Source organism: Chiloscyllium punctatum, chromosome 15 (assembly GCF_047496795.1).
Source record: "Chiloscyllium punctatum isolate Juve2018m chromosome 15, sChiPun1.3, whole genome shotgun sequence".
NCBI classification, from domain to species: Eukaryota; Metazoa; Chordata; class Chondrichthyes; order Orectolobiformes; family Hemiscylliidae; genus Chiloscyllium; species Chiloscyllium punctatum.
The window spans coordinates 33,231,789-33,257,454 of NC_092753.1; the positions used below are offsets into that span (position 1 = coordinate 33,231,789).

The following is a 25,666-nucleotide window of genomic DNA, read 5'->3' on the forward strand; positions in this document are numbered from 1 at the left end:
GAGTTGTGATTAAGAGTTATGAGGAGAAGACAGGAGAACAGTGTAGAGAAACATTTCAGCCATGATTGAACGGCAGAGCAGACTCAGTGGACCGAATGTCCTAATTCTGCTCCTATGTCTAAGTACTGGAGGAATAGAAAGGTGCTGGTGAGACCACATCTGGAGTACAGTGAATAGTTTTTGTTCCCTTATTTAAGGAACGATGTCATTTCATTGAAAGCAGTTCAGAGAAGCTTCACTAAGATTATTCCTGGTATGGAGGGATTGTCTTGTGGGCAAAAGCTAAACAGGCTGAGACTCTACTCGCTGGGCTATAGAAGAATGAGAGGTGATCTTACCTGAATGTTAAGGGGCTGGACAGGTTAAATGCCGAGAGGATGTTTCCCCACCCCCAATGGGAGAGTCTAGGACCAGAGGGCATGAACTCAGAATAAAGGGGCGTCAGTTTAATACCAAATGGATTGAGTGTCTTTGGAACTCCTTGTCACAGATAACTGATGGGGAATAGTCCTTCTGTAAATTTAAGGCAGAGATACATTATTGGTTAGTAGGGAAATCAAGGGTTTCAGGGAAAAGGGAGGAAAGTGGATGTGAGGAATGGTAGCTGGGAATATCCTAATGAATGGTGGAGCAGACTGGAGGGGTCAAACAGCCTGCTCCTGTTATTCCTAATGGTCTAATGATCCATGAAATCTCGACCTATATATGTATCTTTGAAACAGTGCTCAGATCCAAGTGGTTAGTCTCTGAACTTCAAATGAGTGTTTGACCTGAGTTTTAATGAGTGCAAGTCAAATGGGTGTGGAGGAAAATTTTGAATTGAGAAGTTCAGCCTCGAGAATAAGTAACAGTGTTCATTATAATTTTAATAAAAGGTAGGTATGATAGAGTAAAGCTATTAGTGTTTGTGTGGTAAAATAATTCTGTTTTAAATTGCTAATATTTGGCTTTGTTGTTTTGGTGAATATCTGGGTTTTGGGTTCCCAAAGAAAAACATTAACTAAAAACATTACTGGTCTCTATCAAGATCATAACAACAGTTCAGATGCTACTAATGTTGGTCAAAGTTGGTTGGAAAGTGCTGTAGGAACTCAGCAAGCCTGGCAACATCCATGAAAGGGAAAAAACAGACTTAACCTTTTGAGTTCAGTCACCCTTCAGAATATTTGAATTAGAATAGTTCCTGTACTCAGTTACTTAGCTTTTTATAGATTTCCTAGAAATTTGAGCATTTTGTATGATGGTGCATTTTATTATCTTCAACCAGAAAATAGCAACTTAGCAAAAGTACGCTCAACTAAGATATTGGTACTCCAAGTACTTTATCTCCACTGGAGAATTAACTTGCAGCTGCTTTATTTAGGGTAGTGCAAAAGTAATGCTTGTTTTTCGACAAAACTCTGGAGACACATCACTTCCAACCATATCTTCCAGTGTGGCGGTTTGAAGTGATCCTAGACAATATTGTGGTGATTTAATACTATATTAATTCACAGTTATAGCATGCAATCCAGGAAGGCTGTGGATCAGGCAAAGAGAAAAAAATGGTCATATTAATTTGGAACAGGAGGCCATTCTGCCCCTCAAGCCTATTCTACCATTCAGTGAGATTTTGACTGATCTGTGGCTTAACTCCATACATCTGCTTTGGCCCATAATCCCTTAATATCTTTGATTAACACAAAAAAAACCCTATCTCAGATTTAAGACGCTCAATTGATCTGGCATCAACTGCTGTTTGTCATAGAGTTTTGCAACATGGAAACAGACCCTTTGGTCCAACAAGTCCATACCAGCCATGTTCTGAAACTGAACTAGTCCCATCTACCTGCATTTGGCTCATATCCCTCCAAACCTTGTCTAGTCATGAATTTATCCAAATATCTTTTAAATGTTCTAACTGAACCTGCATCCACCACTCCCTCTGATAGTTCATTCCACACATGAGCTCTGTATAAAAGAAGTTGCCCTTCATATCCTTTTCAAATTTTTCTCCTCTAAACTTACGAATGTGCCCTGTGGTTTTGAACCCCCTCACCTTCGGGAAAAGTGGTTTGCTATTCACCTTATCTATGCCTTTCATAATTTTATATTCCTCTATTAGGTCACCCCTCAACCTCCTATACTGCAGTGAAAAAGGTTCCAACCTATTTTTTTTTAATAACTCAAACTGTGCATTCACTGCAACATCTTGGTAAGTCTTCTGTGAACCCTATACAGTTTAATAATATCGTTCCTAAAACAAGGTGACCAGAACTCCACACAGTCCTCCAGGAGAAGCCTCCTCTACAATCTCAACATAATGTCCTCACTCATATGCTCAAATGTCTGAGCAATGAAGGACAAGCATGCTAAATGCTGCCTTAACCACTCTGTCTATCTGTGGCACAAATTTCAAAGAAATATATACCTGAACCCCTCGGTCTTTCTGTTTTCCAACCCTATGGAACATTGCTGGTCACAGGCCTCCAGTTCGAATAACAGTTTTCACTACCATCCGCTGTATCCAATTGGCAAGCTCTTCCTGGATCCCATGTCATCTAACTTTACTATTACTTTATGGAAGAGAATTCCAAATATCTACCATTATTGTGTGTAGAAGTGCTTCCTTACGTCTCTGCTGAATGGTCTGGTCCTAATTCTCAGACCATGTCCCCTTGATTTAGGTGGAAGTAGTATCTTCATCCTCCCTGTCTGTTCCTGCCAACATCTTGAAGAATTCAATCAAATCGCCTCCTAACCTCCTAAATTCTGTCGAATGCAAACCATGCAAAAATGCAAACCGAATTTGTATAATCTTTGCTCATAACTTAACCCCTGAAGTCTAGATATAATTCTTGTAAACATACATTGCAGTCCCTCCAAGGCCAATATATCCTTCCTAAAGTGTGGTGCCCAGATGTGCTCACAGTGGTACCTAACCTGTAAACTGTATTGTAAAATAATTAGCCTGATTTACTGTTATGGATTGACACATATTTATTCCAAATATAGAAAAGAATGAAGTACTACCTTCAGAAGTGCAGATTTGTTTGTCATGCCCCAAGTGCTTTATGTTTCTAACCAATTTTATTTATTTATTTATTTATTTGCAGAGTTCAACTGCAGAAAATGAAGATTGTCCGCCCTTCTCTTGAAGTTGCCCGATACACAATGACTTTCCACACAAGGGACCATGGAAATGAAATCAATCCAGAGAGGTGAGTTGGGGAGAAACCTCTATCAATGGGCATTGGCCAACCCTGCGTTTACTTCTATTTTATAAAATTATAATCTGATCTTGGATCTAAGTTGTGTTGGTCCCAATATAATCACGTTTTCAAAGCTTAAAATTTACTGGAATCCAGCATCTGCAGACCTCACTGTCTCCTAAAGTTGTTGGTGCACAACACCAGTGAGTTGCATGATATATATATATATGGTGCTCTTGATTCACTTAAAATTTGGTTTATAGGAGTACATAGTTTTATTTTGCCTCAGGCCTTGACATGCTTATCTTTTTTGAACACAGGATGCATAAATCATGAAATTAAAACACTTTGGCAGCAAATTTAAATTTGCTTGTATGTTCATCTGGATCCATTTGAAACCTTTCATTTGATTTTACTTTATAAATTATATTGGAATGACAGAGTTTTTTTCTTGGAAAAGAATCTCACCAGGCTTCATACCATTCCCAAACTATTTGCCTGAGGGAGAAACACAGAAAAGGTTAATCATTTAAACTAAAGTTTAAAAACAGATCATCAAGAAAACTGCATTAGCGTATTATCTTTGATCTCATTCTCAGTCTAACAATTTTTCAATATCAGTTCAGGTGTAAGTGATGCAGATTTACAGCAGTAAACATTATCACTTGTATAGCTCAGTTTCATGCCTCCTCTCCTTGCTGTGTGTTTTTATTTTTGGAGGACTGTACATTTGAATTCCACTGAACCGCCATAAATGTTGGTAGTTTATCTTACTAAACTCTTTTAATTTCTACCATAGTACTACAATGGTAGGACAAATTAATCGGTTAGAGGTTTTATAAAAATTCATCTCGCATTCTTATCAAAGGATTTTTTTCCCAAGTTTGAGCTGCTTCCTAAATATAATTTAAAAATTGAAAAAAGATTGAAAAGTGCTGAGCAAAAGAAAAGCCAGAGCAAGAAAGTCTGGTTTGTCCTTCTCATGCTCTGGTACCGCCAATGTAGCAACCTTCTGATTAAAGCTGTCCCTGTATTTCTAATATCCTTGTCTTCTCTGCATGCGTCAGGCATTCTCTAAACAATTTCTTCGTGTGTTGTTTGGAATTACTGTTGTTGATTGATTTTTAACTCTACCCCTATCCCCCAGCTAGCTCCAAGTAGATCTATTTTAATGTTCTGGTTCTGTGCTTGCTCTGTAAACATGAGATCATAAAGCATAGGGGAAGAAATTTGCCATTTGAAGTATTGAATCTGTTCTATCATATAGTGAGTTCATGACTAAATGATAGTCCTCAACTCCTCTTTCATACCATAACTCTATTCCTTACTGATTTAAAAATCTGTCTATCTCAGCCTTGCCTTTACTTAACCCAGCCTCAAGAACTCTTTGCAGTAAAGATTTCAATACGTTTGTTTCTTATGTAATTGAACATTAACAGTTCTCATCCTCTGTTCACCTTCATAGGATGGCACTGCTAAAGAAAGTTCCACAAGTTTGGAGTAAAGATGGTTTGAATTCCTGCTCCTACAAGGTGCTAACAATACAACATAAACCCTTGTATATTAACATTACTGTGGACATTGGTGATCCTCGCCACAATCCTGAAGTTGCTGTTTAAATGCAGCATCCCTGCTTTCACAAGTGACTTTCACGAATGATCGGCAGCTGTTGTACAGGTTCTCCTTTTTGGGCTGGATGAATAAATTTAAGGTTGCATTGCTTTGTCACTGTATAAATACGTGACATATTATATGTTGCCTGGATATAAAGGGAAATGAAACACAGACAATGTAAGTTGAACCATTTTCTTGACAATTAGTGCAAGAGTTAGGCGTATGTGGTAAATAGAAGTGGATGGTACAATATTCCTTTGGAAACTTAATTTGGGTGTTGAGAGTTCTTGGCTCAAAACCATGCACCTTGCCACCCAAAAGCACCAGGGGAATCGCTTCACCTGTTCAAGTTCAACAATAGATTTTTGATGGATTTTGAGATTGGCTCGCCTACCTATTACCTGAGAAGATTTATATAGTTTTAAGTATTTTTAGCAATTTTATTGAAGTTTGAGACTTGAAAGAATCATGACATTCCTGTTGCGAAGACAACAATTGATACTTTGTTGCAACATCAGAAAGCAAAAAAAAATCTTGTTTATATTATCCTTTCACACCCATCGGATCATTTTACAGCCAACTTTCTGAAGTGCAATTGCTGTTGAAGTGTGGGAAACAGAGCAGCCAGTGTGTGTACGCACACAGTAAACTTCCACATGCAACAATGTGATCATGACTTGGTTTTCTTTGTGTCTGAGATATTGACTGAGGGATAAATATTCATCTGGAAACCAGAGACCACTCCTCTCTTTCTCTTCAAAATAAAGCTATGGAAGCTTTTACATATACCCAAGCAGGCAGTTGCAGCTTTAGTTTAACATCTTATTGCAAAGATGACACCTGTGATGGCACACTGCCCCCTCAGTACTGCACGGGTGTGTCAGCCTTTTGTTGTTGTTGTTGAGACTTGAAGCTAGTACCTTGTGACTCAGATGTAAGTGCTAACCACTGAGTCACAGCTGACACAGTTCATCAGCATCTTGGATGTGATAATCTGACAAATACTCCTAATGACTGCTAAGGGCTGTTGTAGCACAGTAGTAGCATTTCCATTTATGGGCCAGGAGGCCCAGTTTCAAATCTCACCTGCTCCAGAGGTGTGTAATACCATCTCTGAGAAGGTTGACTAGAAAATATCTATAAATCATTGCTTATAATTGGTACATCCTTCAGTGGCTCCCTTCAGAGGAAGTGGTGCCACAGTAATAGCTTCACTGGACTAGTAATTCAAAACTCCAGGTTAATATTTCTGTGGACATTAGGTTTGAATACCACCGTGGCAGATGGTTAAAATTTGAATTAACTTCAATAAAATCCTCGAATAAAAAATGCTAGTCAAATGGTGACCATGTGGATTGTCATGAAGTCCCACCTGTTTCACTAATGTCCTCTTGGGAAGGGAAACTTTGTCCTCACCTGTTCTGGCCTACATGTGACTCCTAATCCACAGCAGTGTGATTAACTCTTAACTGTTTAATCTTAACAATTTAAGGATGAGCAATAAATGTTGACATAGCCAATGGCACCCATTTCTCATGAATGAATATTTTTAAAAAATGAAGATTCCAAGTTCTAACTTTAAAGCTGAGATGTGAGCGTTTGCCATTCCAATCATTGGGCAATATCTTGTTGTGATACCTTTGTATTCCAGATATTTTTGTTTTAAAAATTTTTTTTTTACAAAATCTTATGTAAACTCGCTGGGATTAAAAAGGGACCAAATACTTGGATGGTAATAATTACTCTCTCGATCTTTCTTGTACTACCTCTGATAACAAAGAGAAATGATTTTCAGTCATCCAACTCTTCTGGTCGTCATGATTGTGGAGGTGCCATTGTTGGACTGGGGTGGACAAAATCAGATGTCACACGACACCAGGTTATAGTCCAACAAGTTTATTTGAAACTGATCTGGCTACCACAGATTACCGTCAGTTCAAATTTACAGGGCATACCAGATGTGATCAAGTGAATTCTCTGTTCTTGTATAACATTCTTGTGTTCTGATTATCAATGTTAAATTACTGAAGTTTCAGTTGGAAGCCATACTCTCCAGTTGAATGACAAAGTTATTTAAAAATACAAAGAAGTTGCAATTGTGGAAACACCAACACATACCTTCACCAGTGCAGATGTTCTGACCATTGCTGAAACAGAACACTACTTTCACAATTAATCCTTTTAAAGTGTCATTTTGTTCATAAGTGTTTCTTTCCTTTATGATGGAAAGCTTGAACTGCAAATGTAGTTTGACAATGCAAGAGTGTAGCCAACATATATAAATATCGCACTGGATTCTGATTATTCTTATTGCAGTCCCCAAGCTTATGAACCAAAGTTGCAGTCTTAAAGCCATATAATAACAGCTTGCTGACATGTAGTTCAATGAATTACAAAGTGGGCTTGTAGAACTGGTTTTGTAGTTGAGTGGTGAAGGACCTATATTTCTTCAGTTGTTCATTGAAATATTGATGCTCCCATATGATAGAAAAGTGCAACACCTACCAGTAACACAAGATACATCCTGTTGCTCCAATAAATGATCTCTGGTTTATATTTTGCTCGACAACATTGGAAGTAAAGGTAGTCACCAGTAATTATTTTTTTCTAATTGAATGCTGTGTCAGTCAGCTGAAACCATGCTTGTACATTCATCTGAAGAATTTCACTGATCTTTCTCCAACGTTCTGGTAGCTATTTGGGAATTTCTAGAATGTTATGATATTTTTGCAGGACAGAAAAGAGATAGTGTGCTTCCTGAAAATGTCAAGTATCGACTGAACGGCTTTCTTCTGATTTGAAATTTACAATTACTCAAATGATCTCCGGAAGAGAGAGCTACAACATTCCTCCTTTCATAATGAAAATGTTAAAGACTGTTCAAAGTTCCATACAATGTATATCCATTTATTGTTTTACATATATTTGTAAATAAAATGAAATATTTAATATATTTTATGATATTTTTAAATATAGGCATTATATGCCTAAGAGGACACCTTAATTCTTGACTCATTTTTGGAAATGGGATAAAGAGTTTGAACCGTTTAGGCCTAAATTTTGAGGTGAAATTTCCTCCAAGGGATGATTTTTTTTGTTTGCCCTCAAAATTGAAATCTCTATTTTGTCAGACGTAGCCCTCTGACTTGGATCTGAACTGCTTTTAGCCACAATGTGTTTGAATAACTGTTAATATGCAACTCCTATTTCAATTCATTTGACTTATTTCACCCTTCCAACTTGTTTGTGAATCTGTAAAGATACATTCTGACCAGATATATACAAACCTAACATCTCCACTGGCCAGTACTCTGACAAAGATTTTATGAGTTCCACGTTTTTGTGGCTCATCCTGGTAGTCATTTTGATTACTTATGACAAGTTTTTACCTCGACCTTCTACAACTTCAGACTTTTTTTCTCTCCTGGCTGTATTGTGACTCTGTCAGCCTGAATTGTTTTTCTCCTCTACTGACTACTGAAGGCACATCTAGCACAATGAACACCTCAGTCAAAGAAATAATTCAGCTGTCCTTGTGCTGGTACTAGTGTGAGAAGCATTATAATTTTTTTTTAAAAATCACTAGTTTATGATTTAATGATACCTGATTGTTCTTTTATTGGTTTAACAAGAGTGTGTTAGGGACGAGGTCAGATCCCTCAAAACATTTTTAAGCAGGTTGCCCAGATCGTGACTTTGCTATTTGTTTAGCTAAGTGTATAGTGGATATTTGCAGAGTAAATTAGCTGGGTTGGCTACCAAGTATTAAACAAACAAAATTTATTTACAAAACTATGGAATGAAACACAATGAACAGAAAGTAGAATACTGGATAGCTTATCCTATCCAAACCTGACTTAATGACACTGTTCCGAAAATACTTGCAACAGTCCCAATACCCACATACCAACAGTCCCTTAGCAGAAACAGGAAAGAATGGCATAGGCAACTTACAGTTTGAAATCATAAGGACTTCCAGTTTCCCCTATGACTCTGACTCAACTTACTCCTGAACTGATGTGAACTGCCCAGCTAGGGAGCTGGCCATATTCCCTTGACCTCCAATCACAACCTCAGCATCAAACCAGCAGATAAAGGGGGTGCAGTGGTAGTTTGGCGCACTGACCTCTACACCACTGATGCCAGATGCCAACACAAAGACACCTCTTCCTACCGCCCCTTTGACCATGACCCCCCCCCCCCCTGACAAAACACCAAACCATCATCTCCCAGACCATACAGAACCTTACTAACCTCCCACCCACAGCTTCCAACGTCATAGTCCAGGAACCCCGCACCACCCAATTCTACCTCCTTCCCAAGATCCATAAGCCTGACCACCCCGGCCGACCCACTGTCTCAGCCTGCTTCTGCCCCACCGAACTCATCTCCACCTACCTTGATACTGTCCTCTCCTACCTAGTCCAGGAACTGCCCACATACTTTCGAGACACCACTCACACCCTCCACCTCCTCCAAGACTTCTGTTTCCCCAGCCCCCAGCACCTCATCTTCACCATGGATATCCAATCCCTCTACACTTCCATCCGCCATGCCCAAGGCCTCCAAGCCCTCTGTTTCTTCCTCTCCTGACGTCCCCAGAAGTACCCTTCCACTGACACACTCATTCGTTTGGCTAAACTGGTCCTCGCTCTTAACAATTTCACACTCAAATCCTCCCACTTCCTCCAGACCAAAGGAGTAGCCATGGGAACCCGTATGGGGCCCAACTATGCCTGTCTCTTTGTTGGCTATGTAGAACAGTCCATCTTCTGTAGTTACACCGGCACCACTCACCACCTCTTCCTCCGCTACATTGATGACTGCATTGGCGCCACCTCATGCTCCAGCGAGGAGGTTGAGCAGTTCATCAACTTCACCAACACATTCCACCCTGACCTTAAGTTTACCTGGACCATCTCTGACACCTCCCTCCCCTTCCTGGACTTCTCAATCTCCATTAATGTCGACCGACTTGACACTGACATTTTTTTACAAACCCACAGATATCTAGATTACACCTCTTCCCACCCTACCTCCTGCAAAAATGCCATCCTGTATTCCCAATTCCTCCACCTCTGCCATATCTGCTCCCAGGGGGACCATTTCCACCACAGAACACACCAGATGGCTACTTCTTTCGAGATTGCAATTTCCCTTCTCACATGGTTAAAGATGACCTCCAACGCATCTAATCCATGTCCTGCACCTCCGCCCTCAAACCCCACCCCTCCAACCATAACAGGGACAAGCCCCCCCCCCCACCCCCAGTCCTCACTTTTCACCCTACCAACCTCCACATAAACCACATCATCCGCCGACATTTCCGCCACCTCCAAACGGACCCCACCATCAGGGATATATTTCCCTCCCCTCCGCTTTCCGCAAAGACTGTTCCCTCCATGACTACCTGGTCAGGTCCACGCCCCCCAACAACCCCCCCTCCCGTTCTGGCACCCTCCCCTGCCACCGCAGGAATTGCAAAACCTGTGCCCATACCTCCTCCCTCACCTCCATCCAAGGCCCCAAAGGAGCCTTCCACATCCATCAAAGTTTCACCTGCATATCTACCAATATAATTTATTTATCCGTTGCTCCCGATGCGGTCTTCTCTACACTGGGGGGACTGGATGCCTCCTTGCAGAGTGCTTCAGGGAACCTCTCCGGGACACCCACACCAATCAACCCCACCGCCCCATGGCCCAACATTTCAACTCCTCCTCCCACTCTGCCGAGGACATGCTCCCTCACCACCTGGCACCTGGAGGAAGAACGCCTCATCTTCCTCCTTGGAATGCTTCAACCCCAGGGCATCAATGTGGACTTCACCAGTTTCCTCATTTCCCCCCCTCCACCTTTCCCTAGTTCCAACCTTCCAGCTCAGCACTGCCCTCATGACCTGTCCTACATGCCAATCTCACTTCCCACCAATCAGCTCCACTCTCCCCTCTGACAAATCACCTCCATCCCCACCCCCATTCACCCATTGTACTCTTTGCTACCTTCTACACAGCCCTGTTCTTCCTACCCACCCCCCCCCCCCCCCACCCCCATTTATCTCTCCACCCTGGAGGCTTCCTGATGAACGGCTTTTGCCCAAAATGTTGATTTTCCTGCTCTTTGGATATTGCCTAACCTGCTGTGCTTTTCCAGCACCACTCTGATCTAAACTCCGGTTTCCATCATCTGCAGTCCTCAGTTTTGCCCAGTTTTTCAAGAGACCTTTCAAGCTTTTGGTCTGAGGCACTATCTGTTAGGGTAAAGAACAAGGCCCCAATGAAACATTCAAACTTCAGACATGATAGAGCCTGGGTAATTACCCCCTCTCTGAAAAAAAAACTCAAGGGCATTCCAAGCAAGGTGATGTAATGGAAATCTGGTGTGTTTTATCCCTGTTCACTCTAATACAATTTGAAAACTATTCTGAACAAAACTGAGGTCTTTGTCAGATACAATTCTGTCTCAGAACCAATAAGCAGCAATCAAATTGTACACAGTTTCTAAAGTTTTAGTTATTTGTTAATCTATTCATTGGAAGCTCGTCAACCTACTTTGACTATTATTATGAAGGGGTAGGTGTGTACTGTATCTTTAAGAGAGAGAGGAAGCTGGGAAGGACAGACTGAAAGCACAGAGTGTGCTGAACAAGTTAAAAATTTAGCATTTGGTTGAAATAAATAGGTGGAGTTGCGTTGCCGAGTTCAATTTCGGCCAGTCAGTTTAAACTATGCTCCAGATACCAAAGTCCTACCAGCTGGTGGCCGCCATGCTGTGGTACCGGCTGGTCACTTTGGTCCCTCCTCCTGGCTTTGTCGCTGACATCCAGAGAACGTTGGTCGACTTCTTCTGGGACAAAAAGATGCACTGGGTCGCTGCGCAGGTCCTGAGTCTCCCTATTGAGGAGGGCGGTCAGTCGCTGGTGTGCGTCCGCACCCAGGTCACGACGTTCCGCCTTCAGACCTTGCGGCGATACCTTTACGTCGAGCCTCCTCCTAGGTGGTGCGCCCTGGCGACATATTTTTTCCGCCAGGTGCGTAACCTCAACTACGACACGCAGCTCTTGTTCGTCGACCGTGACGGTTTGGAGGTCGCCCTCAAGACGCTGCCTGTCTTTTACCAAACCTGATCACTGTTTGGAACATGGTCGAATCGCGTCGCGCCTACCCTCCGGCTGGAGTAGCGGCTGTCGTCAGGGAGCCGTTGCTCAGGAATCCGCACCTCCGTACTCGCGGGTTCGAGTGGCTGTCGGAGGGGAGGGCCGTGGCGGCGAGGGCAACCAGTGTCGGGGTAATGCTGGGTGCCGGGGGCCTGGGCTGGACGCTGCCGCAGGACATAGCTAGCAGGGCAGCGGTAGACGTCCGGTACGTGGCCACCGCCATCCGACGCCTTAAAACGGCGGTGCTCGGACCCGACGTAGTGCACCAGTTGGAGGACACTCAGGTGTGCGGTGGGATCCCGTCCGCGCTCACCCCGGCCCGGACGGAATTTCACATTGGCCCCAAGGTCCCGTACTTCCCGCGGGAGCCTGTGCCCCACAACCTGAGCCGCCTCCGGAATTTTAATTTTGTCCCCTTAAGGGATATAAAAAGGAAGGCCCTGTATCGACTGCTGCTGCACACCGTCCACCTCTTCTCCCTCATCCACTGTCCGGACACGCCTTGGCGTGCCCATTTGCCACCGGGCGGTGGGGATCCCCAGTGGAGGGCTCTCTACGCGGGAGTCCTCCCCCTTTCTCTCGGGGATTGGGGTGGAGGGTGCTGCACGCAGCAGTCCCCTGCAACCGCAGATTGCGGTGGTTCACGGACTCCCAGCCCAACTGCTTGTTCTGTGGCGCTGTGGAGTCCGTGGACCATGTATATATTGGGTGTGGGCGTTTGCACTCCCTTTTTGATTTTCTTAAAAACCTCCTCCTCTGCTTTTGGCTGCACTTCAGTCCCACGCTCCTGATCTTCGGGCACCCGGTACGGAGGAGGGAGGGCAGGTCCGAGGACCTCCTCGTGGGTCTGCTCCTGGGCCTGGCCAAACTCGCCATCAACAGGTCCAAGCAGCAGGCCGTGGAGGGGGTCGTTAGGGCCGACTGCCTGCCCCTCTTCCGGGGTTACGTTAGAGCCCGGGTGTCCTTGGAGAAGGAGCACGCGGTGTCCACCAACACCCTGGAGTCGTTCAGGGAGAGGTGGGTGCCACAGGGAGTGGAGTGCATTATTTCCCCCTCCAACTCTATTTTGATTTAGTCCCTACCCTCCCCATCACTGTTTTGATCACACAGCATTGCCCTTTGATGTGAAGGGCAGCGCTTGTCACTGGCCATTCGGGTGTTTTTTCATATCTTCCTGGTGGTGGAAATTGAATAAAGATTCATGCACTTTGTGTCTTTCACTGTGTCGCACATGTACACACACACACACCATGGGTGCTGGGGAAAAAATAAGCACTACTGCAGTTAGGCGGTAGTGTGGGGGTTAAAAAAAAATAAGAGGAGCTTCACATAAAAAAAACAAAGAAAAAAAAATAAAAGAACAGAGAATTTCTCAAAAAAAACCCAAAGTCCTACCAGCTGGTGGCCGCCATGCTGTGGTACCGGCTGGTCAGATTGGTCCCTCCTCCTGGCTTTGTCGCTGACATCCAGACAACGTTGGTCAACTTCTTCTGGGACAAAAAGATGCACTGGGTCGCCGCGCAGGTTCTGAGTCTCCCTATTGAGGAGGGCGGTCAGTCACTGGTGTGTGTCCGCACCCAGGTCGCGACGTTCCGCCTTCAGACCTTGCGGCGATACCTTTATGTCGAGCCTCCTCCTAGGTGGTGTGCCCTGGCGATGTATTTTTTCCGCCAGGTGCGTAACCTTAACCTTAACTACGACACGCGGCTCCTGTTCGTCGACCGTGATGGTTTGGAGGTCACCCTCGAGACGCTGCCTGTCTTTTACCAGGACCTGATCACTGTTTGGAACATGGTTTGAATTGCGTTGCGCCTACCCTCTGGCTGGAGTAGCGGCTGTCGTCAGGGAGCCGTTGCTCAGGAATCCGCACCTCCGTACTCGCGGGTTCGAGTGGCTGTCGGAGGGAAGGGCCATGGTGGCGAGGGTGACCAGGGTCAGGGACGTGCTGGGTGCCGGGGGCCTGGGCTGGACGCTGCCTCAGGACATAGCTAGCAGGGCAGCGGTAGACGTCCGGTACGTGGCCATTGCCATCCAACGCCTTAAAACGGCGGTGCTCGGACCCGACCTGGTGCACCAGTTGGAGGACGCTCAGGTGTGCGGTGGGATCCCGTCCGCGCTCACCCCAGTCTGGACGGAATTTCACATTGGCCCCAAGGTCCAGTGTTTCCCGCGGGCGCCTGTGCCCCACAACCTGAGCCGCCTCCGGAATTTTAATTTTGTTTCTTTCAGGGATGTCAAAAGGAGGGCCCTGTATAGTCTGCTGCTGCACACCATCCACCTCTTCTCCCTCATCCTCCGTCAACACGATTTGAAAAGAAAGAGAAAAAAAATAACCAGGAGAATCACAAAGGGAAAAAAAACCAAAGTCCTATCGAATTTGAATTTTAATGTTTTGATGACATCAAACCAATGAAACATCTCATGTTTTGAGGTATAAAATTGGGACATTTTGAACAGTTAGGGGGAGAACAACAAAGATCACCAGCAAAAACAGACTGCTGGCCGAATAGCTCTCTAAAAGGTACCAGTCCATAACAAATTTGTGCAACAGAAGACTGAAGAAAAGATGACCCAGGAAAATACAAATGAAAATCTACAGAGGAAAATTGACAAAGGAGAATCAACAGCTGGCTAGTTTTTGAAATGTGATTTTTTAAAAAATGTAAATCTTAATCAGGGTTTTTTATCGGACCAGCATTGTAGAGTGGGAGGTAAAAAATAGGTTTGAGAAAGAAGTTGTAAATAGTTGTTGTCTAATGTTCTTGTTGGACTTAAAGAATAAAATTGTTAATTTTTTCTTTAAATAGTGACGTTTGGGGCAGTTCTTTGCCACTTGAAATTTAACAGATTATAGCACAAGGTGAGCTTCTCTGTGTGTCGCATTTAAATTAGTAGAGCAGTTTACCCCATGACGTAATACTATCTATTTCAATGAATAGCTGTTGCCCTTCAAATTCCACCAATTGTATGAGTAGCATCCGTCACACTATACATGGATGTTTCCATGGTTGCTGAGGACAGCTCGGTATATTCTACACTGTTTCATTGTATGTTCTTATGTAGCCCAGGAGAGTAAAGACAGCTTCACGGCTGCTTCTACCAATGTCATCTTTTATGACGGGCAACTCATCCACATGTAAAATGAAAATTACATCCTCCATGATGGGTTTTGCATTCGATGGTAATCTAGACATGCTCATCATGATTGCAGTAATCTTCTGATCATCTGTACTTTATTCATATAACACTAAGTAGACAAAATGAAATCTTATTTCTGCACTTAGACTTCAGCTAAAGTGGGTACTGGAGACTTTGGATTCAAATAAGCTGGGGGTTTATGATCAATTTCAATTGGGAAGCTACGGCTACTATAATAAAATGTTTGAGTTTAAATCTTTGATTTTTGGATTAAATCTGGTCAGATTTTCATTGGCCTGTCAGAAGCATGCAAGAGGTGAGTACAATTGATCTCTCCTTCCTATTATCCAATATGAGAGACCAAAGTACCTGCTGTGTGTGTGTGTGATGAGGCATCACATGCTAACTTAATCTTTTTGGACCCACTGTACTGTACAGACATTGAAAGTCAAAAGTCATATTTTATTACCATTGTGACAAGCCTGAAATAGTCTGAAATAGCCCATGTGTATTATGTCTTAATGAAATAACTCATGATACAGATGGGTATTTGTCAGATCAAATTTCTAAAAAGTTTAGCCTTTTGACAATACTTTGAACTGATCCCCCACATTTGGGTGCATTGCTGGGTGGATTACATTCCAATACAGTAGCCTTGTATTCATCAGATACTAATACACAATTTGGCTTTGGTACCGCCTCAGTGAAAGTAGCCTGAATACTTTGTTATGCTTTTTTGTTTTAATCTCAAACCTTTCAGCTCTTGCTTTCCTGTTTCCTTTAGAACACTCAGTTGTGAACTGGTTTTGTGTTCCTCTATACTCTGGCTATATACTCTTTAACCAGTTGTCAGTTACAATATACACAAGGGGAGGAGGATACTTGAAAACCATGAGCTTTTTATGATGTGAGTTTCACAGCTGTGTGAAAAGGCTGATTACGTTTTTGTGTAGTTAACGAGTTCCTTTCTAGCAAGATTGGTTAATCTGCCTTAACTGCAACAATGGATAATGTTGCAAGCTGTTTCTTTTGTATGACTGACTGACAGATCTCACCTTGGTGATTTTGTAATTCTGTGATTTTTTCCATGCTGACTCAACTTGCTTTGGTATAAACCAGGAGTCATCCTGACAGAGGCTCTCATGTTGTCCTGCATTTTTACTGAAGTTCCATCCATTGTTATCTGGACAATGACATCCTGTGGAATTCCATTTGGCATGTTTGTATTTCTGATCATGTCAATCTCAACCAACCCCTCATTGATCTGATGCTAGTCAACAAATATTCAGTGGCTGCTGTTTCCTCCAGCAAGTATTTTGAGCATGAACCTTTTTTATGACTTGCCTTTACAAGAAGACCCTTCTTGCCTTCACAAATGTACGTGTTGCATCCTGTCTTCACAAATGGACAAGTCTATATCCTGTGTTGGCTTTAGCATTGCATTGATTTATCACTGTCATGTGTGCTGAGGTACAGTGAAGAATTTTGCCTGATGTGCTTTACAAGTAGTGCAGCACAGTAACAGAATAGAGTGAAGGATGTAATGTTACAGACAGAAAATAACATTAATGTTAAAGAAGTCCATTCAAAAGTCTGATAACAGTGGGGATGAAGCTGTTCTTGAATCTATTAGTACATGTAGAGAAGTCATGTTGAGATTGTGCAGAATTGGTGAGGCCTCTTCAGATGTACAGTCAGTTCTACTATAATGCAGTGGTTCCATGCTCATGCTATCTGGTGTTATAAGAAAATCATGTAATAGCAACACCATTTAAACTAATGTGGCCGGAGTCAAGTTATAACCAATGCACGCTTCAAAACTTTGCACTTTAGTAACAGTGTCCCTAATTCGTCAATCACATTAAAAAACAAATTTGTGTTAATGAAACGCACGTTATAGCAGAATGACCTGTTCTGTGTTCAGTTTTGGTCGCCCAGTTTTAGGAAGGATTTTATCAAGCTGGAGAGGGTTCAGAAGAGATTTACCAGGATGTTGTTAGGTATGGAAGGTTTGAGTTATAAAGAAAGGCTACACTGGAGTGTAGGAGATTGAGAGGTGACTGTATAGAAGCTTAATTTCTGATCTCCCTTCTATAGGAAGGATGGTGTGAAACTTGAAAGGGTTCAGAAAAGATTTACAAGGATGTTGCCAGAGTTGGAGGCTTTGAGCTATAGGGAGAGGCTGAATAGTCTGGGGCTGCTTTCTCTGGAGCATTGGAGGCTGAGGAGTGACTTTATAGAGGTTTATAAAATCATGAGGGGCATGGATAGGGTAAATACACAAATTCTTTTCTCTGGGGTGGGGGAGTCCAGAACTAGAGGACATAGGTTTAGGATGAGAGGGGAAAGATTTAAAAGGGGCAATATTCATGCAGAGGATGGTGCATGTATGGAATGAGCTGCCAGAGGAAGTGGTGGAGACTGGTACAATTACACCATTCAGACGGATGGGTATATGAATAGGAAGGGTTTAGAGGGATATGGGCCAAATGCTGGGAAATGGGAGATTTATTTAGGATAGCTGGTTGGCAGGGTAGAGTTGGACTGAAGGGTCTGTTTCCATGCTGTACACCTCTATGACTCCATGAAGAGTAAGGATAGAGCTAATGGTAGTTGTCTTTTCCTTAGGATGGGGCATTTCAAGACTTTGGGGCACATTTTTAAAGTGAGAGAAGAGAGGTTTAAGAGAAGACATGAGGGCCAGATGTTACACAGAGGGTGGTTTGTATCTGGAATGAACTCCCTGAGGAAGTGGTGGATGTGGGTACAGTTCCAATATTTAAAAGACACTTGGATAACTGCATGAATAGGAAAGGTTTGGTGGGATATGGGCCAGGAGCAGACCAAGTGGGACTAGGTTAGTTTGGAATTACACTCAGCCTGGACTGTTTGAGCTGAAGAGTTTGTTTCTGTGCTATGTGACTCTACGTATATAAACTTTTATATCTTCTGCTGGACAGAAGAGGTTGGATGGGAGTATAACTGGAGTGAAAGGGGTTTTGAATTGGTTTCCCTTTTTTTTAATCCCCATCAGTTGGTCACCACAAAGATTCTTTTTATTATGCTGGCACAGCACATTTAAATTAAACCATAAGGAGCCCTTTACAAGGTTTTCCTGATGTGAAAAATAAATATCCCAAATAAATAAATACTAATACCCCAAAATAAAAATGCAACATCTAATACACACAAATCCAATATTCCGTGTGTTTGTTTCAGATTGCTAGCATCTACAATGTTTTGCTTTTAGGCTTGTGTTTTAGACCCTGAAAGTATGGAGCAGTTTTCAACACTTAATGGAAATGACTATTTATTCCAAACAAATCAAATTGAACAACAGGTAAACAATAATGAACCATCAGCATATAATGCTAACCCTGTTATATATTTGTTCCTGTACTCATATATAAATATACTTCAGAAAAAGGAGTGTTATGGGCAGAGAGAAAGATTACAAACATAGTCCAGTTGTTCTTATCCACAGGGTTTGCTGAGATGGATGCTGTGCTGTTCAGAATGCTGCTTCTTCTTGATCTTCCTTCTCCATGTACTTGTTTGCAGGAGGCACAGGGTGACTGGCTTTCACTTATAATAGTCTCTTGTGTATAAGTAAAAGCCACAACTGGTAGCAACTAATCAGGGGACATGAACTGGCTGTCCTCAGGCTTGAGATGCTTTTCACTAAAGAACAAAAGAAGTTTTTTTTTCCTTTCTAAACATTCAATGGCTTCTCCCTCAAGCATTCACACCCACAAGCTATCCAGCCACCTGGCTGCTGTTCACATTGTTATTGATGGGCAGGAGACCATTGTTATTGATAAATTGTTCACAAATAATCAGCTCTTTCCTGCTGGGTAAAGCTCCATTTATATACACACTTTGATTCCAGCTCACCTGCAATAGGATTTGCCCCATAATGCTGTACAAAGAGCTTTTGAAACAGCACCTACAATGAGTGCCAACTAAGTTGCATTAATAGAAAATGCAGTAATCGCTCAACAGTCCTTAGCATTCAGACACATCCGTTCCTTACTCTAACCTTTACATTTCAGTCCACAAACAAAAATAATGGAAAAGTAAAACGTTCAGACTTTATGTAGGATCAGGCATGACCTTTTGAATGGGAAGCAGTCTCAAAAAACTGGTTTGCCTACTCCTGCTCCTCCATTACATGGTGACATGTTTGTCAGCTTTATTAAAAAGGTGTTCGCTTGTGGTGGTTCACGTATCACCGGCACACCCAAGGATTCCCAAGAGCTGCTGACAGCAAGAAAAAATGTGTGTCCTACAAATGATTTGGAAGTGCTGGTGATGGACTGAGGTGTACAAAGTTAAAAATCACGCACCAGGTTATAGTCCAACAGGTTAATTTGGATGAAGGAACAGCGCTCTGAAAGCTAGTGCTTCCAAATAAACCTGGTGCTGGAAAAACACAGCAGGCCAGGCAGCATCCGAGGATGCCTGGCCTGCTGTGGTTTTCCAGCACCACATTTTTCAACTCTGGTCTCTAGCATCTACAGTGCTCACTTTCTCCTTCCAAATAAACCTGTTGGACTGTAACCTGGTGTTGTGTGATTTTTAACTTTGTCTGACACAGGCACCAACTGCCAATCCCAATTATTCTGATAAGGTTTGATGTTCAACGTTCCTGAAACCTGTCAGTTTGGTCCCAGTTGTCTTTTGCAGAAATAGCACTTAAATGTGCACTATTAATAGTTTTTATTGTAGCTCAAGCACTCCATAATTTGGTCAGCCCGTTCCAGTCTTAAGAATTTTAGAAAATTGGTGCAAAAATGTTTTGCTTTAATTAGTTTTGCTGTTGGCTACGTCGAACAATTGTTGAGTAATAATTGGATACAAGGATGTGTGTGAAAGTTATCAGGCTCTGTCTGATAATTGGGAGCTGCCAGTACTCTAGTATAGAGAGGAGGAAACTTTGGACTTTAGAAGATGTTGGCCTCATGCCAGTGCTGTTATTGCAGATGTATATTGGTGGGAATCGATTGAAACAATCTTGTTCATGTTCCCTTTGGTAACACTGCCACTCGGTGCACTGCTTGATGCATGTACAGAACTGCAACAATGGTTCTGTTTGAAATATTTCAACTGAATATGGAAAGGCCAGCTTGTAGTCTATTAAATGTGAAATCCATTGACACATCTGCAATAGATTATCTCCATTGCTCACCTGTGTCATTCTGAGGAAATGATGATGAACTCGCACCCTTTTAATTTCAGTCAAATACAGTGTCAGTACATTACCTCATTGTTAATAATGCAGCAAAAGAGAGTGGTAGTTTTCTCTATTCACCTTTCATAACCAAATTGGGAGATGCCACTTGGATAGTTGATCTTCCGTGACCTAGTTCCTGTCAAACAAAGATAGTTAAAGTTGATCCCAACCCAAAGGCAAACCTGCAGAAAAGGGCTTGACTGCTTTAATTTATTTTCATTAAAATGCAATCTTCTTGTCGTGTTATTTCCAACTTGGATCACAGCTCAATCCAACATGTACTCAGGCCCAGTGTCTTGGTCCTTGTTTCTAAACTGTCCCTCAAATTTTAAAAAAAAAATTCATTCACTGGAAGAGGATGTCGCTGGCTAGGCCAGCATTTATTGCCCATCCCAGAGGTTATTTAAGAGTCAACTATATTGCTGTCGGTCTGGAGTCACATGTAGGCAAGACCAGGTAAAGATGGCAGTTTCCTTCCCTAAAGTACATAATGTTTTTGTCCGACAATCGACAATGGTCATCGTTAGAATCTTAATTCCAGATTTTTATAGAATTCAAATTCCACCATCTGCTATGACAGGTTTCAAACCCGGATCCCCAGAACATTACCTCGGTCTCTGGATTAACAGTCCAGCAATAATACTCCTTGGCCTTTACCTCCTCTCTGAATATATAGCCTGCTGCAGTATGTGATTTTACTCAGTCCAGCATGTTCATGAGATAACAGAGAATTTAAAAAAGCATAGCCAGGTATTTTGTTGTGCAGACTTGGGTTATAATTCCGAATGACGTGGACAGTTTTCTCAGTATCTTTTGAGATTTTTAAGCAAGCTTTCTTTGAGTGGGGCATCAGAGATTTCCTCTGAAATTCAGTTCAAGACCACAGCAATGTGAGAGAGATCCTATAGTGCGGTGGCAGAGCCCTTACCCGTGGACCTAATATTCCTGGTTTAACACGTGTCTCGACACAATGACTATGGAAGGTATGCCACCTTCCAGCCCGAAAAGTGTGCTAGCTATAGTGTGCAACGGTAGTTAAAGACTCCAAGTACATAATCTTTACATGAGCATGTGTCATCCTTATTCCAGGGATTTAGCCACAAACACACACATGGCATTTTGGAATGAAATTCCATTTACTCACCAATTTACAGGAGCTGGAACTCTCCCACCAACCTTCTGACTGAGTGAATAAGTTGTGAATTATGGGCACTTACAACAGACTGGGAAAAGGGATTTTAAGGTTGTGAAGAACATCAAGGATACATTTCAATCACTAAAATAAAACAGAGAACTGTGGATGCTGGAAATCCGAAACCAAAACAGAAATTGTTGGAGAAACTCGGTAGGTCTGACAGAATCTGTGGAGAGGGGTCTGAAGAAGAGTCACCAGATTCCAAACGCTAACTCTGCTTTCTTTCCACAGATCCTGTCATACCTGTTGAGTTTCTCCAGCAATTTCTGTTTTTGTTATACAATTCATTCATCTGTTTCAATCTTGATACTAGACTTTTAATTGACTTTGTTTTTATAAGTTAATAAAAACGTAATGTCATTACACTGCAAATGGCACTAAAGCTGACTGCTTTTATTGTACAACTGGGACTGTTTGGCAGAAAACTAGCCATTAAATATTTTATATTCCGTTGAATGATCAGATGGCTGAGTGTTTCAAAATGAACAATTTTTACTATAACTGCTTGAGCTAACAGGAAAAAGCGTTTTTTTTCCTCAGTTCCATTTGGGGAATTCAGTGGGTGACAGAACTGCTGTAATTAAAATTATATTTTTAATAAGGCAAAATTTATATTGCAAAAATGACTGAGGTATGAATGTTGGGTAAACAGGGCAAGAGTTTTTTACACATATGTATCAGTCAAAAAAAATGTTTTTGCTAGATTATGTTATGAATGTCTTCCTTGCTATTTAGAATCATAGAATCCCTACTGAGTAGATGCAGGCCATTCAGTCCATTGGGCCCACACTAACCCTCCAAAGAGCATCCCATGGACCCTTTCCCTGTAACCTTGCATTTTATGCGGCTAATACACCAAGCCTGCACATCCCTGGACACCATTGGCCATTTAGCATAGCCAATTCACCCCTAACTTTAACATCTTTGGACTGTGAAAGGAAACCGAAGCACCAAACTCCACACAGACAATTGCTTGAGGCAGGAATTGAACCTGGGTCCCTGGCGCTGTGAGGTAGCAGTGCTAACCACCGAGGCACCGCCTTGCCCCTATTTGTGTTTCTTTGTTTATCTATTCCTCTAAGAAACTATCTTCTACCCAGATTATGTTTTCTTTGCCATAAATAGAATAATTTTCTTGTCGTATTAGGGTCATAGATTTATAGAGATGTACAGCATGGAAACAGACCCTTTGGTCCAACCCGTCCATGCCGACCAGATATTCCAACCCAATCTAGTCCCACTTGCCAGCACCCAGCCCATATCCCCCCAAACTCTTCCTATTCATATACCGTTCCAAATGCCTTTTAAATGTTGCAATTGTACCAGCCTCCACCACATCATCTGGCTGCTCATTCCATACACATACCACCCTCTGTGTGAAAAAGTTGCCCCTTAGGTCTCTTTTATATCTTTCCCCCTCACCCTAAACATATGCCCTCTAGTTTTGGGCTCGCCCACCCCAGGGAAAAGACTTTGTCTATTTATCCTATCCATGCCCCTCATAATTTTGTAAACCTCTATAACCTCAGACTCCGACGCTCCATGGAAAACTGCCCCAGCCTGTTCAGCATCTCCTTATAGCTCAAACCTCCAACCGTGGCAACATCCTTGTAAATCTTTTCTGAACCCTTTCAAGTTTCACAACATCTTTCCGATAGGAAGGAGACCAGAATTGCACGCAATTTTCCAAAAGTGGCCTAACCAATATCCTGTACAGCCGCAACATGACCTCCCAACTCCTGTACTCAATACTCTGACCAATAAAGGAAAGCATACCAAATGCCTTCTTCACTATCCTATCTACCTGTGACTCCACTTTCATGGAGCTATGAACCTGCACTCCAAACTCTCTTTGTTCAGCAACATTCCCTAGGACTTTACCATTAAGTGTATAAGTTCTGCTAAGATTTGCTTTCCCAAAATGCAGCACCCTGCATTTATCTGAATTAAACTCCATCTGCCACTTCTCAGCCCATTGGCCCATCTGGTCAAGATTCTGTTGTAATCTGAGGTAACCTTCTTCGCTGTCCACTACATCTCCAATTTTGGCGTCATCTGCAAACTTACTAACTGTACCTCTTATGCTCGCATCCAAATCATTTATGTAAATGGCAAAAAGTAGAGGACCCAACACCGATCCTTGTGGCACTCTACTGGTCACAGGCCTCCAGTCTGAAAAACAACCCTCCACCACCACCCTCTGTCTTCTACCTTTGAGCAAGTTCTGTATCCACGTGGCTAGTTCTCCCCGTATTCCATGAGATCTACTGTTGCTAATCAGTCTCCCATGGGGACCCTTGTCGAACACCTTACTGAAACCCATATAGATCCCATCTACCGCTCTGACCTCATCAATCCTCTTTGTTACTTCTTCAAAAAATTCAATCAAATTTATGAGACATAATTTCCCATGCACAAAGCCATGTTGACTATCCCTAATCAGTCCTTGCCTTTCCAAATACATGTACATCCTGTTCCTCAGGATTCCCTTCAAAAACTTGCCCACCACCGACGTCAGGCTCACTGGTCTATAGTTCCCTGGCTTGTCTTTATCGCCTTTCTCAAACCACGTTTGCCAACCTCCAGTCTTCTGGCACCTTACTTGTGACTATCGATGATACAAATATCTCAGCAAGAGGCCCAGCAATCACTTCTCTAGCTTCCCATTGAGTTCTAGGGTACACCTGATCAGGTCCTGGGGAGTTATCCACCTTTATACATTTCAAGACATCCATCACTTCCTCCTCTGTAATATGGACATTTAGCAAGATGTCACCATCTATTTCTCTACAGTCTATATCTTCCATATCCTTTTCCACAGTAAATACTGATGCAAAATATTCATTTAGTATCTCCCCCATTTTCTGTGGCTCCACACAAAGGCCACCTTGCTGATCTTTGAGGGGCCCTATTCTCTCCCTAGTTACCCTTTTGCCCTTAATGTATTTGTAAAAACCCTTTGGATTCTCCTTAATTCTATTTGCCAAAGCTATCTTATGTCCCCTTTTTGCCCTCCTGATTTCACTTTTAAGTATACTCCTACTGCCTTTATACTTTTCGTAGGATTCACTCGATCTATCCTGTCTATACCTTACATTTGCTTCCTTCTTTTTCTTAACCAAACCCTCAATTTCTTTAGTCATCCAGCATTCCTTATACCTACCAGCCTTTCCTTTCACCCTGACAGGAATATACTTTCTCTGGATTCTTGTTATCTCATTTCTGAAGGCTTCCCAATTTCCAGCCGTCGCTTTACCTGCGAATATCTGTCCCCAATTAGCTTTGCCTAATACCGTCAAAATTGTCCTTTCTCCAATTTAGATCTTCAACTTTTAGATCTGGTCTATCTTTTTCCATCACTATTTTAAAACTAATAGATTTATGATTACTGGTCCCAAAGTGCTCCCCCACTGATACCTCAGTCACCTGCCCTGCCTTATTTCCCAAGAGTAGGTCACGTTTTGCACCTTCTCTAGTTGGTACATCCACATACTGAATCAGAAAATTTCTTGTACAACCTTAACAAATTGCTCTCCATCTAAACCCTTAACACTATGGCAGTATCAATCTATGTTTGGAAAGTTAAAATCCCCTACCATAACCATCTTATCATTCTTACAGGCAGCTGAGATCTCCTTACAAGTTTGTTTCTCAATTTCCCTCTGACTATTGGGGGGTCTATAATACAATCCCAATAAGGTGATCATCCCTTTCTTATTTCTCAGTTCCACCCAAATAACCTCTCTGGATGTATTTCTGGGAATATTCTCCCTCAGCACAGCTGTAATGCTATCCCTTATCAAAAACACCACTCCCCTTCTCTCTTGCCTCCCTTTCTATCCCTCCTGTAGCACTTGTATCCTGGAACATTAAGCTGCCAGTCCTGCCCACTTCAATGTTTTTAAAAAGTATCAGCTTTTCACAAAGAAAATAAAGTTCTTTCATGCATGAGTTTTGTGTTGATTTCTCCATTTAATGAGCTTAAAGTATGTCCAGAGTTTAGACAAAATTGCTCATGCGTCTACTTTTAAAATTGCTCATGTCACAGTATCAGTGTCCTTATTTTGTACAGGCAATATAAAAGCTCACAGTTTCATTCATGTTAAATATTGTATTGAATTTGGAGTGCTGATACATAC

General features: G+C 42.3%; 1 protein-coding gene across 4 annotated transcripts in view; it reads left to right on the forward strand.

Moving 5' to 3' along the window:
• The window catches only part of b4galt4 (UDP-Gal:betaGlcNAc beta 1,4- galactosyltransferase, polypeptide 4), a 78,985-nt gene that overhangs the window by 34,580 nt on the left and 18,739 nt on the right, over positions 1-25,666 (forward strand). For 2 of the 4 annotated variants that reach the window (XM_072584917.1, XM_072584916.1), the window contains exons 6-7: positions 3,096-3,200; positions 4,657-7,756. In XM_072584917.1, the coding sequence (XP_072441018.1) occupies positions 3,096-3,200; positions 4,657-4,810 (259 nt within the window). In that variant the 3' untranslated portion in view covers positions 4,811-7,756. Of the gene's footprint in view, positions 1-3,095; positions 3,201-4,656; positions 7,757-25,666 lie in introns of those variants that run through there. The other 2 variants (XM_072584919.1, XM_072584918.1) reach the window with 2 other exon arrangements.